We start from the raw sequence: 20,357 nt of genomic DNA on the forward strand, positions 1-20,357 counted from the left end.
CTCTCCGGCATCTGAGTCTGGCTTTGTCTACAGCAGGACGCGCCGTTCTGGACCGAAGCTCCCGTCCTGTTCTCCTAGTGTTGGAGGGTACTGAACTGAGGACCTAGAGGCAGGGTCCAGCCGCCTGCATGTCACTGCTAAACTCGGAAGCTACTTAATCATCTAACTGTTCCCACCTTTAAGTGGGGATCACACCACCCGGCTTCCAGGTCCTCAGGAAGCTGCAGTGGGAGGGTCATGGGCTCAGGGCTCACCATTCTCAAGTGCAAATCCCAGCCCTGCCCAGCAAGTTCCTGAGTCACTTTGAACTCAGTTTTCTCTTCCGTTGTTTAGGAGACAAGGCTCCCTTCCTTCCAAGGTCCTGTGAGGATTAGAGAGGATGTCATGGTTATTTTCAGGGAGGTTTTGAGGAAGTAGAGTCTGTCCATCTATCCCTTGGCTCCAGTCATGGCAAAGTAAGACTGCATCCGGCACCCCCTGCTGCAGGATCAAGTTCCTTCCTGGGGTGTACTGAGCAAGTCCAGCCTCCCCACCTTGTCCCCTGAAGTGACCCTCCTGCACACTGCACCTCCCCAGTATGCACCCACCTTCGTGGGCCACCAGGGAGCTCAGGGTGCGGGGCAGTAAATGGCTGGGGAAGTAGCTGGAAGGGGGCTCAGAGGAGGGAGGAGGTAGCGGCAATGATGGGGAACAGCAGCTGTGAGGAATGACCTCGTGGTCCTGGGGAAGACAGGAGACCTTTAGGCTTGCGTTAGTTTCTAGGGCCACTGTAACCAAGTACCACAACTTGGTTCTTCAAACAACCAAAATGTGTTGTCTCACACTTGTAGAGGCGAAAAATCAAGGTGTGGGCAGGGCTGTGCTTCCTCCAAAGGCCCCAGAGGGAGAATCTTCCTGCCTCTTGCAGTTCCTGGGGGCTCCTGGCTTTCCTTGGCTTGTGACAGCATCATTCCAATCTCTGCCTCCTTCTTGCCATGGCCCCCTTCCTTGTTTCTCCCTGTGTCTTTTCCTCCTCTTACAAGGACACCAGTCACTCGATTTAGGGCCCACTCTACATCCAGGTTGATCTTGTCCAAGATCCTTAACTAATTACTAGTTACTTAACCAAGTTGTGAAGGCCCTATTTCCAAATAAGGTCACAGTCTGAGGTTCTGGGTGAACATGAATTGGGGGGATACTATTCAACTCACTCCAAGACCCTCTTACTTATATTATCACCAACTTGAAGTGAGTTTGATTAAGCTCCATAGCCTCTCTTGATCACACCTGTTTTCTCACCTGTCAAATGAAAGACGATGGCATCTGTCCCACCTGTGGCTTGGTCCGAGCTCTAATGAGGTCAGGAAGTGAAACGATTGAAAAGTTGAAAGGGTTTGTACAGGTAAAGTAATGAAATGGTCAGTGTGCATTGATTCTGCCCACATCCCTCCCAGCCCCACCCTTACCCCCACCCCCCAATCTGCACCCCCTTCTATAGCCTGCGTCATCCCCAGGGGCCACAGCACCTGCATGTAGCCCCCCATCTCAGAGCTTCCTGCAGACCCAGAGACACCCCCAGACCAGAGGCAGAATAGTTACAAGTTCATTCCTACATAGAACCTGGTTTCCGTCAGGCCCAGCCTGGTTTCTTTTATGTGTCAGGGTGGGCAAGTCCAGGCTGACATGCTGGAAAACTTGCCAGTTCCTTTTTCCAGCCGAAGCCCAGCACTCATCTGGGCCAGGGAGCCAACGGTAACCCCTGGCTCTGCATGGAGACGGCCTCCCCTGGGTGGGTTGAGCTGACCCACCTCCATCCACAGGGCTCCCTCCTCCTCTCCAAGACTGGCACGTGACGCACCCAGGCCATCCCAGCTGAGTGACAAGTGACAAGGGCCTTCTCTCCCCCCTGCAGACCCTGCTTCGCGACGGCAAGCGTGAGAGCATTGTGAGTACCCTCTTCATCTCCCCCGGCGATGTGGAGAACGGGCAGAGCATTGTGTGCCGGGCCACCAACAAAGCCATCCCCGGAGGGAAGGAGACCTCGGTCACCATCGACATCCAGCGTGAGTACTGACCCAGCCCAGGGTAGGGACCACCCGGCACCCCCTGCCCGGAGCACGGGTGGGGGGATGTAGCCAGGCCAGAGCCATACCCCTGCAGGAGGGCTGGAGACAGGACCTGGGTCAGTCAACCCTGGGGACTAGCGGATTTGTATGGGCACCCAAAGGACCATCTTGTCCTTCTTACTGTCAGAGATGAGGGTGACAATCTTCTTAAAAACATCACTGGGGACTTTGCTGACGGCCCAGTGATTAAGACTCTGCGCTTCCACTGCAGGGGGTACGGGATCGATCCCTGGTCAGGAAACTAAGATTCCGCCTGCCACGCAGCGCGGCCAAAAAACAAACAAACAAACAAAAGAAAACATCACCGATGAGGGTCCTTTACAAACGACAAGTTGAAGCCCCATTTCCATACCTGTATAAGGTAGAACTTCCACACCGACAAATAGGGTGGTCAGCCGTGGCAGTGCCGCCCAGCCAGGCGGCCTCACACCCTCCCTTGGAGAGGAAGCCAGAGCAGAGGTGCTGGGAGCAGAAGGGGCACCCAGGGCTCCAGAGTGGAGGCACGGCACCAGGCCCTGTCCTGGCAGCGTCGGTCAGGGAGAGAAGAGGAAGAGGAAGAGGAATCACCACTCAGTCAGCTCGTACTTTGCCCGTATCATCTCATGTAATCTTTTTATTTTTTTTGGCTGCGTTGGGTCTTCCTTGCCGCGCACCGGCTTTCTCTAGTTGCAGCGAGTGGGGGCTACTCTTCGTTGTGGTGCGTGGGCTTCTCATTGCAGTGACTTCTCTTGTCGCGGAGCACGGGCTCTAGGCGCGCGGGCCTCAGTAGTTGTGGCTCGTGGGCTCAGTAGTTGTGGCTCGCGGGTTCAGTAGTTGTGGCTCGCAGGCTCAGTAGTTGTGGCTCACGGGCTTAGTTGCTCCGCGGCATGCGGGATCTTCCCAGACCAGGGTATGACTGCGGTCCCTATCTGGGAAACCGAGGGCCCCCAGTCCACACGGGTTTCTGAGGTGGGCAGCCAGCTCTCCAGAGCCCCCACTGGGAACTCTTCTTGTAGGCATGCACACCAGGAGCCCTCAGCCCGGGTCAGTTATTACGACGAGCATGAACAGTGACACTTTAAAGCTCCTCCAGCATTGCATTCCCGAAGTCCCTAAAGGAGACTCCTGAAGGTCTAAAATCTCTCTAAGGTACCCGTCGGCCTCCGCGAACAAAGGTGGGCTCAGCACAGGGCCCCAGCAGCTTTGCTCTCCGTACTGGACTGACTCTCCATACTGGACGTGTCAGCCCCCGGAAGTCGACTCTTCTTCTCTTAAACACCCCCTCCCTGCCACAGAGCATGAGGCCACCACGAGCTGGTGGCTTTGGTTGGAGTCGCTGAAGGACAAGGCCAGAGCTGTAGGTCGGCATCTGTTTCTTCCTTGTCATTTTACTCATTTTAATTCAAATCCACCTAGAAACACTTCCCAACAGCCCTGGCTCATCTAAGTGTCTGCATTCTGTGCTCCACGTGGCTCTCCAGGGATCTGGGGTCTGCAGGGGCCATGTCCTAGGGCTTCCAGAGCCCGTCTTGGGAGCCAGAGAGCAGACTTCTCCCAGTGTCTGGAATCCTGGCAGGTGACCTTTAGGTTCCAGAGGGCAGAAGAAACTGTTGAAACCCTCAAACGGGCTTGCTCCGGACACCTAGACACAACAGCTGAGGCCTTGGAGAAGGTTTTGTATTTGCCATCTTCACCAGCTGTTAACAGCCTCCCACCCCCACCTGTACCAGGCAGAGGACTCTGACCAGGTCTAGGACCAGGGCGATGGGAGGGAGGCCCTCGCTCTGAGGGTCGTGTAAGTTCAGGGTCACGCTGAGAGGGATGCCTCCCTCCCCAACCCCAGTCCAGGCCTTGGCTGTCCACAGTCGCCTGCTTCCTCCATGCAGCAGGCGTGGCATCAAGCAGCAGGCCCAGCTACGGAAAGGAAGCAAGATGCTGGAGGACGGAGTGGTCCACATCCAGAGAGGCTCCACCACCCACGAGCCATGCGGGCCTAAGCTGGACACCTCACCGCAGACATGCCAGTTCCTTGTCTGATCTGATCGAATGACATCCGAGTTCTCTTTTTGCCCTGAGATTGACCGTGAATCAGAGCTCTCTCCAGATACAAGCCAAATCTGGGAGGAATGAGGGTGGGAGACACAGACATCCAAGCCTCCTATAACGGGCTGCCAGTCGTGGTCACTGTGCAGTGCCTCCCTCCTTCGCCCACCAACCCCCCAGCTGGACAGGAGACCTATGCCAGCCACGGAACCCTCACAAAAGAACCACCTGGGCGGCTCCTGGGCCCTGGCAGGAGAGACCCAGGGCGAGGGGTGTTCCTGCTTCCTCCAGTCCGCTATCCGTCACACAGCAGAACCTCTTCTGTCAACAAGAAAGTCATCATCATGACAACAGCCCACCAACTACTAAAACACATTCCTCTAAACACACTCTAATGAGATGATCAATTTGCCGGGGCACACAGATGACAGTCTGCACAGGAGGAGGTCGCCGGCCTTGCCAGGTCTCTGGACTTTGCTGGCCTTCTTTCCAGGGACAACTCAGCCACCTGAGGGGGGGGGCATCGGGAATGAGGTCGGGCTGAGGTTGAGAACCCAGGTGCCCGGTTTCCTAGGTGGGCCCCGTCCAAGGCAGTCTAGCGTCGTGGTTAAACCCATAGCATCCTTCCTGGTTTGAATTCTGGCTCTGCCACTTACTGAGTGATGCCGACCTGGTCGTTTAACCTCCCTGTGCCTCGGTTTCCTCATCTGTGTGTGGAGGTAGCAGCGCTTGGCTCACCCGCTGGCTGCGAGGATTACATTAAACCATTCAGGTGGCGACCCTAGCACAGCGCCCGGCGCCTGTCAGCTGCAGTTGCTGTGCACAGTCACGGGGGTGCAGCTGCCCCTCCCCGATGCCCCCAGCCCCAACGTGGGGAGGTCTGCATCCATTTGCATCTCCTGAAGGTGTCTGCGTGCGCCTGCCGAGCAAGAGAGCACGCTCCCGCCACGCCCTCCCTCCTGCTCTCCGCCTGCCCCGTGTATCCCTTTTCAGTAAGCATCCAGCTGTTCACTGTGGACACCACGGGCTGGATCAGAGCTGCCTTTCCAAACCTGCTCATTTTCTCAGTCAACCAAGCAGCAACCAAACTCAGCAAAAACACATTTGTTGTTTGTTTCCCTTGGTCTTTAGATGTTACCCAACGGAAGACAAAGCCCCCAGATTGAGTAATGGGAGAGAAAGCTTAACACCCCCAAAGCCTTGCTACATCTGGACTCTGCATACAGCTGCCAAGTTTCAAATGGATGTGCTATAAAATCACTGAATCATGGAGTTTCTCTTTTCTCACCCCCTCCTCGATGTAATACTTCCCCTGAAAACACCACACACACACACACACACACGGGCAGGTTGCTGATGGAAACACTAACAGACTCTCAGCTGTGACATCTGTTCAATGTGATCTCAGTTCCACCAGCTACATCAAAGCTGCCCCCCTGCAAGTTATTCAGCTGACATCACAAATGGGATTAAAATCATGTTTAATAGTTGGATATGACATAAACTATTTATACCTCTGGAGCCTGGTAGACTACTGAGAATTCATATCCTGCACATGCAGAGGAGAGGGGTGGAGAGACGAGCCTGGGCACCTCTGGGCCTGGGGTGGAAGCACAGGTGAGACTGGCAAGTGCGGAAGCTTCCCAGGGCCTGTTCGCTTGGGTACCGAGCATGTTGCGAAGAGGTAGGGAAGCTGCAGGAGAGTGGTGCCCACAGGATAAACTGAGAAGGGCAGCTCTGTGGTGGAGGAGGGGAGCAGGCAGCCCGGAGGGGGTCCTCCATCAGGTGTGTGCCCCATCTCCCTGCCACCAAAGCCTCATTGCTTTATAAAGCACATCCAGGTGGGGGCAGACCTCCTGCAACTACCCCGCAGGTTCTGTGGCGGGTTTCTAGAGGCCATTGAACTAGCCCTGGAAGCCGGTGGTCCTCGGCTGGGTGGGCCGGCACCAGGGTGACGGGCAGAAGCCGGGAAGAGGCTGCAGGGTTCTGGGGGTGCAGCTCTCCTGGGAGGTGTGGGGAGAGCTCTCACGGAGAGTCCTGGCCACACATCTTTGGGACCACTGGAATTACGCTTTAGAAACCAAGATTGAGATCACTGAAGTACTTCCCCAGTAATTAACTCTCCAGAAAAAGGCAGACAAGCCAGCTGTTCCAGTAGCAGAAGCTCGTGGTCCCCAACCAGAACCCGGGGATAATGTGGGGAGAACAGCCCCAGCTCAGTCTCCACCTGCTGCTCAGGAGCCAGCATTCTCTCCCGTGCCTTAAGCTGTCTGCAGACCCCAGCCCAGCCCCTGTGGGTCATCTCCCTGCCCCGGTGCCCCAGCACTGGCGGCTCGAGCACCAGCAGGGCACAGGGAAGCCAAGTGGCCAAAGGATCCCAACTCCGGGGGGGGGGGGGGGGGCGGTGAGGCTCCGTCCACTGCTGGGCCTCTGCACAGACGACTCTCTGAGGGGCTTGGGGACCACCCTGTCATCTCAGCCAGGAGCTGGGCCAGGCGGCTGGGGTCTCGCCCCCCCGGTGGTGCCCTTCACATGCACGCAGAGGGGTCAGCGTTTTCTTGATGGTCTCTGAGAAACCGACTTCCTCACTTCTTTTTCTGAAAATGGGCTGAACCCCTGGAAAGTTCTCATGCCCTTCCAGCACATTGCCGTGCTTACTGGTGAGGTCGGGCTAGAAGACGTGGCCCCGGGGCCTGGCTAGGACGCAGGGACCAAGCTGCCCTCTTCAGTCAGCCTGGAGCCGAACTCCAGCCGGACCTCCAGGACCCGACACGGAAGAAGGGCGGGCACCGGCTGTCATCGCCCCTCCCCTGAAGCGCAGATGCCTGGGGTGCTGGGGCCTGGGCGTGTGCCCAGGAGCTCGAGGATGCCCAGCTTTTAGAGCAGGTCCCGAGGCTGCTTCCCTGGAGCTCAGGAGGGCCAGGCTGCCTTGACGCCTCTCTCTGGGCTGATTCCCCGCCTCTGATCTCTGCTGTCGATCCCTCCTCCTCTTGTTCCCATCTCTAGGTCACTCCGTGTCTGTTTCTCCCTCTTTTCTGTTTCTCATTATTTTGTTTGGTCTTTCTCCCCAGCACCCTATCATTTTCTGTCTCCATCTGTTTAGTCTCCCTTGGTCTTTTTGCCTTAAGTCTAAATTTTTTGTCTGATTGTGTGTCTCTGTGTACATGTCAGTCTCTCTCTGAACCTGTCCATCTCTGCTCTCTGCTTCTCTGGGTTTCTGCCTCTTTTTCTTAGTCTGCCTCTGCACTTTCTCTCTCTCTCCCTCTCTCTGTGTCTCTCTCTCTCTGTGTATGTCTCCCTCTCTCTATGTCTCTCTCTCTCCCTCCCTCATCTCCATGTCTCTCCTATGTAGGCATCTCTCTGCCTGTCCCCCCCGCTCCCTTCGGCACGGATCTGTGTGTCCCTGTGTCTCCCTGTCTCTCTCCCCCTCTCTGACTTCTGTCTCCTCTACCTCCGACCATTTTGCACTTCAGAGCTGGGCTTCTCGTCATGTTGAGTGAGAAAGACGAGCCCAGCCTGGGGAGCTGAGGGCTGGGTGACACGAGTCAGCACTCAGCAGAGATGATTAGGTGGATGGAAGGGTGTAAATGCCACTTTCAAGGCAACAGATGCACCAGAACCTTACACAAAGAGACACGAAACAGATACTTCAGAGACAGAAAGTTAGTATTTAAAGGGGCTTAGTGTCCACATCCCCCTCTGGCCTCTGCACCCCCTCTTCCCACCTCTCCTTTCTGCAGTGGTTTGTTCTCCCAAAGCTGGAAGGTGGACAGTACGCTCTGAGGCCCAGGCAGCCCTGCTTCCCGGCTGACCGTTCGTTTAAACACCGGCCTTGAATCCACAGCGGGAGCCCTGACCCCACCGCCAGACGGCCTGAAATCCGGCACTTCCAGGGAGGGAGGGAGCCCCCTGCCAAGGCCCCCAACTTTCTGGGGACCCCCAGGGGAGTGGCTGCTCTGAGAGTCCCGGGTGGTGGAATCACTGGCCTTTACCCTCATGTTCTCCTGGGGATTCAGCCCCCAAACCGTGAATGCAGCTCCCCATCTGCAAGGACACCTCTTCCCTCTGCAGACCCCCCACTTGTCAACCTGTCGGTGGAGCCACAGCCAGTGCTGGAGGACAACGTGGTCACGTTTCACTGCTCTGCAAAGGCCAACCCTGCCGTCACCCAGTACAGGTAAGAGCCCCGCTGGGGAGGCCCACACCGTGGCGCCCTGCACACCCCTCCTTGTCACAGGGGCATCACCTGTGGTCCTGGGCATCCGGCACGGTGCCTGGTCCACTGTGGGTGTTCTCAGCACACCCGTTCACCCCTGGCCAGGTGGACTTCTCCTTTCCTTCATGAGCACACACTCCCCTCCTCTGAGGCAGAAGATTTCACTCCTTCTGTTTGAACAGCTTGTTTACCCCTTATTTCTGAAAGGAGGGAAAGAGGCTCAGGGAAGGAAAGCTGAAACCGCCATGAGGACAAGCATGATCAATCAGCATCTGGATTCTAGTCCTGTGCTCACCAAACCGTTCTCCTGGGGGCGTCGGGTCCCCGGGGCAGCCAGCCCTGAGCGGCGGGCACCCGGAATCCGTCATACCCACCGCCCCTGTGCAGCCCTTGCTCACCACACTGATGAAAGCATCCCTTCTTTGTGCATGCCTGTCTTTCCCTGTTGACTGAGCTTCTTGAAGGCGGGCCCGCAGTTTGGCCACCTAACAGCTCTCAGTGGAGCACTTGTGTGGCAGGCACTCGGCGCTCCAGGACATTAGCTCGCAGACTCCGTAAACACGTAGAGCAGCCCCTCTGGGCACCCTCCTGCCCGGGCACCATCACCACCCAAGACTTCCAGACACAGAGTGGCCTCAGAGGTGCTCCGGGGGCTGACTCAGACACTCCCCTCCTTGAGGCATCAGTGCAACTCACCATAGCCCTCACTCTGCCCCGTCCCTTCCCCCAGCCCACACCTGATGGAAGAGCCTGGTGTCGCCTCCATTGTCGAGATGGGCTATGAAGCCCCAGCATGAGCCAGTGCCAGGAATGCTGATGGTCCCAGACTAGGAAACAAGCCTGCCAGTGGGAGTGGAGGACAGGGGAGACGAGAGGCAGTGCGGCCCCAGAGGGCAGAACTCGAGGAAGTGGGCCAAAAAGGCAGCCAGAGATTCAGGCTGGACATAGGTGGTGCCCCCTGCCGTGCAGATAATTAGCGCTGGAACCGCAAACCCAGGAAAGGCTCAGAGTCTTTATCCTTGAGAATATTTTTAAGTAGGATGAAAACCCATCTGTCCTGTCGATCTAACCAGTCACCGGGCTAGAGGCAGGAGAAAGAGCAGACGACCTTCAGGCTCCCTGGAGTCCTACAGCCCCTTAGGTCCAGGGGGCAGGTCTGGTTTGACTGGGACAAGTGACAAAGGTGCAGAAGGAGATGCCCAAAGAGTCTCTGTTTTTTTTCTGAGCTTCCACCCTGTACCTGCAAGACCTGGGCTCCATCGACAGGTGGGCTTCTCTCTGTTGTCTGCTCTCTGCTCACAAGCACTAAACACCAGGCACCATCTGCCCAGAAAAGACCTCTAATGCCAGCTTCCCTGGGCAGCCCTTCTCTCCCACTGACCCCCCGGGCAGGCACACCCACATTCACCCTCACGTCGTTGACAATAATAAGGTATAAATCTCCGTATGGAGAGGTCATCAGAAAGCAAATGTGGCAAGATACTAACAACTGGTGGATCTAGGTGAAGGGAATATGGCAGGTACTTGGGCCGTTCTGGTGACTTTTCTATAACTACAAAGTCATATTTAGCTTCCTAACTAAAAAGTGAATGAGCCGGGACGTGCAGGTTTCCCCAGGCTCTGGGCACCTGTGGTTCCCCTCCTTCCGCATCCTTCCCTGCATCTCGGAGCTGGGTCAGCTCACCACACAGAGGAGGAGCCAGAGGTTCAGGCAGGCCCCCTGCAGATACGCACCTGTCCTTACTTGCCACCTTTCCTCCTGAGCTTCCGATTAGCCACAGGCCCCAAAAAGGCTTTGGTGCAAATCAGGCTCCCTCCCGGACTCCAGAGGCTCTCAGGGAGCCCTTCTGGGCTCCAGAAAAATGTGGGAGAGCTGGAGTGGCCCGGGAAGAAGGGGGTGCAGGGGCATGGCAAGCGGAGGCAAACGTCTGTGCCCACCCCCAACTGGCTCAGCCCCTTGGCCTCAGGAAGGGCTCACCCAGCAGGCAGATGGTCCTTCTAGACGTGGTGTTGGGATCCAAGAGGAAAAGCCTTGAGCAAATCTTGGCACGTAAGCACATCGATTTTTCCCAGCAGACTTTGGCAAGACTAAGGGGTCTTTTTTTCTTAACTTCCTTTGGTCTTGACTGCTTCCTCCTGTTCCGCATAAGAGGCTGTAATCTTGGAAATTAGAGATATGCCCTCGTCCACCCCAGCACCCAGCAAGGGGCCCTGGGAGGGTGGGGGGGGGCAGGGGAGCCCATCCAGCTGGACTCAGCAGTCACTTCGGCTGCCCCACTGGACCAGCGGCCCCGGGGCGAGCAGAACAGGCCCACACACACCTGAAGCGCATCTCTCCCCGCCTCTCTGCTCCCCTCTGAGGCTTTCAGGGCCACCCCACCCGGGCAGGTGACAGGGTGGGTCCCACCGCCCAGAGTGAAAGGCAGGGCTATTGAGAACAGCCTGTCAGCCTTGACACACCAGCCTCCCGATTGTGTGATATAAATAATTAACCCTCTTACATTCGCTCTTGCCAAATTAGACATCGATTGGGAAAGGTTTAATCTGACGCCTGTTTCGAGGCGGTGACAGCAGCAGTGGCAGCAGGGGCGTAGGTGGGTGGTGGGAGAGGGAATGGACAGGAGGAAAGAGGAGAAGGAGGAAGTGAAGCTGGAAAACAGAAGAGAGATGGGAGGCGAGATGGGAGCGGGCGGGACTTGCATCCCGGCTCACCCCTGGTCGTGTGACCAGCTGCTTCAGTGAGTGGTTTGAGCTTCTGGAAGGGATGCCTACGAGGGACTTTCTGGTGCGGGAGGGGAATAAACATGGGGAAGAGAAAGACTGGCTGAGTGGGATGTGAGCAGGGCACTGTGGGGCGCCCCGCAAGGCTCAGCCCCACAGCTGGCCTCCTGTGGCCCTGGGAGAAGACGGCCTAAGACTTCCTTCTGCCCCCCCTTCACCTCCAAGGTGGAGACGGGCCCTGGGGGCTGAGAGCCGCAGCCACACAGCCATCCGGCATCCCTGAAGTCTCCCTTCTTTGGCTCTGAGAGGGCAGGCCAGCCTGCTCTGGGGAAGAGGAGACCCGTGTGGCCTGGATCACTGGGCTCCGGGCCCGAGGATGCCCCAGCAGCTCTGAGATCCTCAGGGCCCCAGTGGTGGAGCTTTCACCCTTCTTACACTATGAGAGGCCCCAGACAGGTGGGGAGAAAGCCCCCTTTGCCCCAGGAACCCCCCAATAATGGAAGAGGACTGCCCAGCAGAGCCTGCTCGCCGGGGCCAAGCCCACCCCTGTCGCAGCACCTGGAGCTGTGGGCAGGCGAGAGCAGGGGTCCGGGCGGGGCAGGAGGAGCTCACCCGCCTCCCCCCAGCCCAGCCAGCCGCCTGCCCCACCCCCCCAGCATCCCACCGCCTAAATCTTCACTGCAGCAGGGTAGATGGAGTAGGGGCTGGACACCGACCCCCGACCGTGTGTCTGGGACTGAACTCAGCCACCCCAGGCGGGAGCTGTACCTGACTATTAAGTCTGGTCATTAAATTAAAGTTAGAGATTGAAATGATTCATGAATAATTCATAATAGTTTGCCAGGAAGCTCCTTCGGCTCTCGGGGAGCTATGCTTTGCTCTGTTGTTAAACCATAATTGTTATTATTAATTGTCTTCTTAATAACGACCCGATGTTAATTTGAGATAATGACCACATAGTGCCAGCCCGATGCTCCCTGCTGTGCCGGGAGACGCGCAGCCTCCGGCCAGACGGGCAGGCTGAGTGGGGGCCGGTGGAGGGAAGGGCAGGAAGGGCAGGAGACGGGCCTCTGTGGCCCCAGGGTAACGACTACAGGGCCAAGGTACCTGCCCAGCTCTGGTAAAGACATGCACCCCAAAACAGGCCTGAGCCACAGTAGGAAGAGCCTGGCCGGAAGTTCTGTGAGTTTTAAGAAGTCTTATCCACAACAGGAGTAAAGCAGGGGAAGCTCTGAACTCTCTCTCCTAAGGCATCTGTAAGGAAACCCCAGCCGCAGGCACACAGGCACACACCCCCCTGGCCGCACTGCCCCACGGGTAGCAGGCTGCCCAGCTACCGGTCCAACGCGGTGATCACCGCCCCTGAGCCGGTCCGAGACACAGATCAGCCAATTGGCCCAGCAAAGAAGTCAGCACAGCTGTCTTCCCATCCCCCCTCCCCCGCCCCCATCAAACCAGCGCAGATGGAGCCCAGGCCTCTGCGGGGCGGAGCCTGGGTGGGAGGCAGAGGCTGGGCAGGAAGAAGAGCAAGTGCCATGGGGGAGGCTGAAAGGGCTTTCAGAGAGAGAGTGACACCATGAGGGGACCGCCCCCGCAGGGACAGGAGTCAGGACAGGGGAGACGGAGAGAGGTGACCGAGTTGGGGAGGGAGCAGTCAGGACCACTGCTCACACCTCTCCATCAGCTTCTCGCCTCGTCTGGAAATCAAGCTTCCTGAGCCCCACGCGTGTGTACACACGTGTGCGTGTGCGTGCGCGCAGGAGTGCATGCGTGTATGGGCACACACCATTAGACCTGGGCCCCTTCGGTCATAGATTTGGCTTCCTTCTTTTCCAATGTGGCCCAGGACGGTCCCCCGCCACTCCTGAGAGAGCTCAGAGCAGCAAGAGGGCCAAGCGGTTTGGGGACTGACAGCTGGGTTAGCCATCACCTGGCCAGCCAGGTGCGCTGACCCACTGAATAGTCAACCCACCTCCCTCCAGAATAACCCACTAGTCGAGTGCTGCCGGCTGCCTGGTGACCCATGGACCAGAAACCACTGCCCCCGTCACCAACCCCACACCCCTAGCCCTGGGAGTAATCCCTTTGCAGAGGGTTCCCCTGAGGGACCGCTCGGGGGCCTGCCCCACGCCGCCCCTCCCTGGGCCTCGTTTTTCTGCGGGATGGATGCGTCTGGCTCCCAGAGAGAAGAGCCCCCCGGGTGGGAAGGACGCCCTCGCCACCGGAGATCCACATCAGCCCGGGGGCCTGCGTTGCAGGTGGGCCAAGCGGGGCCAGATCATCAAGGAAGCCTCCGGGGAGGTGTACCGGACCACCGTGGACTACACGTACTTCTCAGAGCCCATCTCCTGTGAGGCGACCAATGCCCTAGGCAGCACCAACATCAGCCGCAATGTCGACGTCTATTGTGAGTGGCTGTTTAGGGGCTTCCCGGGCACACGGGCACTGGCTGGGCGCTGCTCGCGGCAGGGGGAACCGCCGTGGCCTCGTTGCACGTGACATAAGAGTGCCTCAGAGGCTCGTAATCCGTGCGCTTTACGAAAAGCTTCCCTCATGTTTATCTCGACCCTCATAGTCGCCGAGGGAGGGGACTTCCCTGGCGGTCCAGTGGTTAGGACCCTGCACATTCACTGCCAAGGGCGCGGGTTCAATCCCTGGTCAGAGAACTAAGATCCCACAAGCCAGGCGGCGTGGCCAAAAAAAAAAACTATTAAAAAAAAAAAAATCACCCAGGGAGGCTGCACTTCTTATTCCCAGTACCCAGATGAGGGGATGGAGGCCCAAGGTCACGCAGCGAGTAAGTGGCAGAATGAGGACTGAAAAGGGTCCGCCTCTCATCAGGGGCTCCCCCTCTTCCCCAGTGGCCAGGAAGGGACCCTCGGGGAAACAGCCCACAGCTGTGTTCACAGCGTTAAGCATCAGCTCATCCACTGCCCTTTACAGATTTAGAAGCACTTTTGCAAACTTTATGCCTGACCGCCCCCTCGCCCTTCCGGGCCTCAGCAGAAAGTGCTATGACTCCCTTTTTGCACCAAGGGACTCATCTGGGTCTCCTGACCCTGATTTCACACCTTCCGCTCCCTGAAAACAGCTGTCTGCACACCCTCCCGTCACCACCCCTGAAATCCCAGGGCTGCACCCACTCTGGGAAGCAAGGCTTGGTCTGCAGGGCACTCGGGTTAGGGCGGGTGTAGGGCAACAGAGCCAAAGGCCACCTGCTTCGTGGATTGAAAAGGAGGTGGGGCGGGGCTGGACTAGAGAGTAACCTGGGAGGGAGGCCGGTGCGCGGGGGCACCTCCAGGAGGCCTGGCCTCCCCACTCCTTATCTCAGAGCCCTGCAGTGGCCCTGCGGGGCCCTGGGTGGGCCCAGGGAGCTGGGCCAGACGCACGGGTACCTTGACTCCCGGTCACGAGGCTGAGGCCTGCAGGAGGTGGTCAGTTGACTTGAAGGCAGACACAGAGAGATTCTGGGGTGGGGGAAGGATCCTCTGCCCCCACACTGGGGCCCGGGGGGCTTCCTGGGACCAGGACAGAGGGAACGGTATGGGAGAGCCCGTGGGGGCAAGTCCAGGCAGAAATGGGACCAGAGCCGCTTTTCGGGGCTGGTGCTGCCTACCCCCATGGTGGGCCCGAGGGAGGCTGGGCTGGGGGAGAGGGGTCTCCTCCTTACTCCCCAGACCCGGGCCCAGACCAGTAGAGGACTGACACGGAACGGAAGGGAATAGGCCGGAGTGGAGGGACGTGGCACCAGTGGTTCCCCCTCCCCCAACCAGAATGGGGGAGGGGAGGCAGCAGCAAGGAGGGTCCCCAGAGCTCCCAGCCCACGAGAGCCCTGTCTCCTCCTTCCTCCCATCGCAGTCGGGCCCAGAATGACCACGGAACCCCAATCCCTGCTTGTGGATCTGGGCTCCGACGCCGTCTTCAGCTGCGCCTGGACAGGCAACCCGTCGCTGACCATCGTCTGGATGAAGCGGGGCTCTGGCGTGGTGAGTCCGCAGCTCAGACCCTGGAGGGCCCTGGAGGGGTGCGGGGTCCACAGTCCCGGAGGGAACTGCCTCCCGTGGCCCCTCTCACTCTTAGGTTGGGGACGTTAGCCTCCCATGTAAACTGAAGGAAGGAAGGCCCCAGAAGGAGGAGGGGGAACCCCAGGCACCCACACGTACCCACCTTGGGTCTAAACACATTCAGCCAGTGCAGTTCTGCTTTATCCTGAGCCTTATAAGAAAAGCGGGTGGTCACCAAGATGCTGGGGCGAAAAGTCCCTAGAAAGGCTTTTTAGCCCCAAATAGTTGTTACCCTTTAACTTTGGGGTTAAGCCTTGCTTTCTTCCTGTGTTCCTCTTTTAAAGTGTATGTGTTCTTTAGTGTGCCTAGGAGTTTCAGACATCCCTCCTCCCAGGAGGACCAGTGAGAGCCTTGGGCAGGGAAGCAGGGGGAGAAGCAGCAGAAAAGTGACTTCTGTGTGCCAAACACTGCGCTGTCCTCTGAGTGTCACTGCCCCCATTACAGGGATCAGGAAAGAGCCTCCGAGAAGATAATTAACACCCAAAGCCACACAAGTAGGCACCGCTGAAGCCGGAATTCCCACTCAGAGCAGCTGTTGCCAAAGCCTGTTTTCTTTTCATCACGCCAAACCTCATCCCAAAGGGATATTGCAAATGACTCAGGAAAAACAGATCTGGGACCCTCAAAGATGCTCAGCGCAGGATAGCTCCACCCCTGGCCAGCCTGGTGCAGGCTGGTCGACAGACCCCCTGGATGAGGAAGCCCTGGGGGCCCCAGCCAGGGAGGCCCCCTCCTTCTCTCTCACCCCACCCCTTTGCATTCCCACCCTTCAGGGCTGCCGCTGGGGCGTAGCATCTTCAGCCTCACGGGGTGCTCTGTGCCGTGGGCTCCCGCACCCGACAGCCCACCGGGCACACTGTGTAAGAAGACTTCTGGCTCCCACCCCACCCCCTGTTGTTGCCGAGATGCTGAAGACTGTGTACCCTGCCACCCGGCCTGCCTCTCAGCCTTTCTGGTTCTGAGACAGAGAGCGTGGCCCCTGCCCTCGGGGTCTGACCCTCCCCACTCCTCCTAGGTCCTGAGCAATGAGAAGACCCTGACCCTCAAAACCGTCCGCCAGGAGGACGCGGGGAAGTACGTGTGCCGAGCTGTGGTGCCCCGGGTAGGGGCCGGGGAGCGAGAGGTGACCCTAACTGTCAATGGTAAGACCCCACTCGTGCCAGGGCAGGGCTGGAAGGGGGCCAAGAGGGTCCCTGGTGTTGCCCCAAGGGGCACACGTGGGTTCTGGGCCTCCCATCCACCTCCAACTGTGGGTCCATAGTGATTACATCCACCTGTTCCAGTCCTAGTCCTAGTCCTAGAGCCCAGCAGCCCTAGGGTGACGAAGGACCTGGGTGGTTCCCTGGTCACCTCCCTCCTCTGTGTTCCTTCTAAGGGGTCTCATCCCTAAAAGTGATGGCTGCTGAACTTATTCCTGGCCAGGGTCCGAGGGCTACTGGGCAACCAACATAGATCCCATATCTACCCTTTGACCATGACCTTGGCCCTGGCAGAGAATTTAAAGGGGCATCTCTGTGACTCCTCGTCTGCCTCTTCCCATTTTTAGAGCCACTCAGTGAGGAAGACCTGCCACCATCCCCACAGGGCCAAGTTCATGGGGGTCCCCTGAGGGCAGGGAACTTGTCGTCTTATACGTAATGAGATCACCACAGCAGGAGGGTATTGCCATCTCTCTCCAAGAACACAGTGTGAGTTACCAGATGACTGGTACAGGAGACATTTAGGGGACGGGGCCTGGTTGATGGGATGTAGAAGGTCGCAGAGAAGCTGAGACCTAGCTCAGGTCAGACCCGAGAAGGCTGTGGCACCAGGATGGAAATTCGATGTCCCTGCCTTTATGTGTGCTTGGGCCACGCCGGCAACCGACGCTGCTGGTCTGAGAGGGCGAGGATGCTAAGACAGCTCCCTCTGTGTTTCTAAACGTCCTCCTTCTGCTGGGTTTCGGTTTCCTCGTGAGGCCTCTGCTCCCGCGTAGTCTGTCTCCCGATCAAGGCTCTGAGCCCCAAGAGGAACCAAGCCACAGACCCACGTCTGTAGGGCCTCTGCTTCCTGTTCCAGACCAGGGCCCTAGTGAGGGGCTGAGCCAGTGTCCAGAAATCAGCCCAGGTGGCGCACAGCTTCCTCTAGTCTCTGCTTTGCTAGAAACTAAAACCAGCTTGGTGCTGTCCCCATGAGCCAGCCCCCCTCCATCTCTTTCTTTGCCTCCCCCCTCCCCAAGAGTCGTGGCAGCCCCAGAGGGAGGGTGAATCTGCTCAGACCCCGGAGCCGTCTGTCCAGGGCAGATCCCTGACTCGGAAGCCTTCCTGCCTTTCCTACGTGTCCCCAGGACGCCACCAATAAATTGGCGCTGCAGGGCTAAAAATAACAGCATCTGATCGCACCTCCATATATCCATGGCAACATGGGCTGCAGCCTTTTCCTGCCGGCTCCAGTGTCTGACACTCGGCTCAGGCGCTAGGCCCTGGTGAAATCAGCGGCCTCCCCGGCTACCCGCCACCCGCTCTGGGAGGGCGCTGGGAGTCGTGCTGGCCCATGTCTACGGCCGGCTCCGCTCCGATGGCCCTGTCACCCGCCAGGCTGGGGACCCTCAGACTCACGTGTGGCCCCCGGGGTCCCCAAGCCTGAAGCTTTTAAATGAGCATCCTCATTTCTGGGAAAAACACGATGGATAAAGGAAAGACTAAAATCCGTTGTCACTTTAGACTTTCAAGCATTTCCCAACAGGGATTCAAAGCGGTTTCTTGAGGAGGGAACGCACACCTCAAAGGGACATTCCTCTTGGATGGGACACCCCAACCTGGGCCCTGGTGTCTATCCAGGGTTTAATCTGCACTCTCCAGGGTCGTTCTTTCCAACCCCCGCCTATGCCTCCAATCCTCTGACACAAGCTCCCCTAGGCTGCTAGGAAGAGAAACACCCAAGAGATTGGAGTGAAGTGAGGAGGCAGTTTGCTTGTTTCTGAATGAGGGTCATCGTGCCCTGAGGCAGGAGGATGCAGGAAGCGGCCCACAGAGAGGAGCCTGCCAGCCAGCACATGCGTGGACTTGGGAATGGACTTGTCTATACCTGTGTCTGGAGAATAGGTGGGGAGGGGTGGTGAAGCCCTTTGGGCAGGCCTGGACTAGGCTGAAGGAATCAACACTATGAACAAATCCAAAATGAGATGAGGTTCTCATCCAAATGCATCCCGGCCGGGAGATGACTGCTGGCCATCGCCCTTTGGGGAATAAACTGGCCCATGATTTGGCTCAAACCCGGGATTTGCAGGAAGGGGGAGATAAACCATACTACTGCTGTGTTCGGACTCTCCCACCCCCATCTACACTTACCCCGATTCCTGTTTTCTTTTAAGAAGGCCTTAAATGTGTATGCATTTACCTGATCGTTTTTAGAACAGCTGATGACACCGCCACCCCCACCCCCACCCCAGGGAAATCCTAGCGCCTGGGAAGTGAAGGGGAAAAGGTTTTACAGGATCATCACTTTCAGCCCGGCAGCAAAACAAAGCGCCAACCAAGGTCCTAAAACATGAAGCCCTCCTGCCTTTTGGCCAAAGGCTTCTTGGAGCTAAGGTTCCTAAGAGAGGAACTCTGAAGGCCCCCTGAGGGTGGAAGCCCTTATCTTGAGGGTCCCTCATGTCTGCCTCTCCCATCTCCAAGACGTTTCCCTTCCCAGCCTACATGCAGTCATTTGGGTTAGTTAACAGGCAGAACTGGACAGGAAGCACTGCTGGAATCCTGGTGGACCCTCCAGGCTGTCCGAGGTGGTAAATGAGCCAGGTGTCCCCAGAGACATCCATAAACATGACCCATACACGCACGCACGCCCGGGCGGGATAGGATAATGTCGGGGTCAGCTTTGGAGCTGTGGTCCCACCTGGGCTGTCCAGGTATGTATGTGGCGTGCAAAGTGATGAACTAAGGGATCTCCTGAGACACATGTGAGATGAAGTCTGTGAAGGTGCCAGCCCAAGCCATGTATGCCAGGTGGGTGGGGGAAGGGGGTGATTCCCCGCTTCCCCGCTTCCCCGCTTCGTGGAGGAACATCTTTTACTTCCCTTCCTGCCTGGTTTTCCTGCCGAGGACACCGGTTTGTTAGGCAAGCGCGCCTTCTACTGGAGGTACAAGGGAATGGTTTGAAATCCAACAGCTGGCTGAGGTGGAGGTGACATTACATTCCTTCCTCTCTGACACCTCCCCCACTCCCTTCGCAGGTGTACCGCCTCCTTCATAAAGGTTTCCCCACCTGCCGGGTAGAGTTCTTCTCTCCTGTGAAGTCGGTTAGCACTTTGCCTGGTGCTCACCTCCCCACCTCCTGTGACAGCTCTTGATGTCTCTGGGCGCCCTGACTTAGAGGCACTCACTCACAATCCCTTGAGACGTTTATGACTGAAGCCTCATCTATCTCTGAGTCCCCTGCCTCGCCCGTCACCTTGCATATACAGGCCTCCAGTAACTGTTTGCTGAACGACTGAATGAATGTATAAACTTCTGAACTTGCCAAGAGGGGCCCACCCCCTCCCAAACCCCTGATGTGATGCTGTCTCCCCAACAGGACCCCCCATCATCTCCAGCACCCAGACCCAGCACGCCCTCCACGGGGAGAAAGGCCAAATCAAGTGCTTCATCCGGAGCACGCCGCCACCCGACCGCATCGTGAGTGCCCCGGGGCGAGCAGGGAGGGCCAGTGGCACGGCCCCCAGGCTGGGCAGCCTGGCGGGTCATCTGTGCCTGCAGCCGCTCCACCATCCGGCTGGTCAGTCTTGCCTCTGCATTGCCTTTCCCCTGCCTTGTGTCTCTTGGAAAGGCATCACGAAGACAAAAATCATGGGCAGTCTCCTTTCTCAGGACAGGCTGTGCTCCTCGCCCGCGGGTGTATTTAACTCTTCTCTGCCTCTCAGCTGTGTGCCAACACAAATGGTTCCGACCAAATTCTGCATCTTGGGGGCAGAGGGCAAGTGAGGGCAGCAGAAGGGAAAACACGATTTCTTACCTTTCCTGGGTTCAAGGCCAGCCTTTAGCAAAATCGTAAATAGGATGCAGCTTATAGTCAGCAGACCTCTCTCTGCGCCTCCACAGCCCTCCTCTGCTTTGATGCCCATGGAGAGCGCTGCCCCAGTTAGCAAGTTTTCCCTCTGAAAGCATCACTCCATTCTCCCCGCCCCTCCCTCAAAACCCTTGTCCCCGCAGTGCAGCTTGGGCCGCCTGACTGGCTCACATGTAGCCCTCC

General features: G+C 57.7%; 1 protein-coding gene across 2 annotated transcripts in view; it reads left to right on the forward strand.

Moving 5' to 3' along the window:
• KIRREL3 (kirre like nephrin family adhesion molecule 3) overlaps positions 1-20,357 on the forward strand; it is a 540,145-nt gene that overhangs the window by 505,764 nt on the left and 14,024 nt on the right. For both annotated transcript variants that reach the window (XM_032639118.1, XM_032639117.1), the window contains exons 6-11: positions 1,892-2,042; positions 8,199-8,304; positions 13,323-13,471; positions 14,923-15,050; positions 16,144-16,270; positions 19,683-19,783. In XM_032639118.1, the coding sequence (XP_032495009.1) occupies positions 1,892-2,042; positions 8,199-8,304; positions 13,323-13,471; positions 14,923-15,050; positions 16,144-16,270; positions 19,683-19,783 (762 nt within the window). The remainder of the gene's footprint in view (positions 1-1,891; positions 2,043-8,198; positions 8,305-13,322; positions 13,472-14,922; positions 15,051-16,143; positions 16,271-19,682; positions 19,784-20,357) is intronic.

Source organism: Phocoena sinus, chromosome 8, assembly GCF_008692025.1.
Source record: "Phocoena sinus isolate mPhoSin1 chromosome 8, mPhoSin1.pri, whole genome shotgun sequence".
Taxonomy (NCBI): Eukaryota; Metazoa; Chordata; class Mammalia; order Artiodactyla; family Phocoenidae; genus Phocoena; species Phocoena sinus.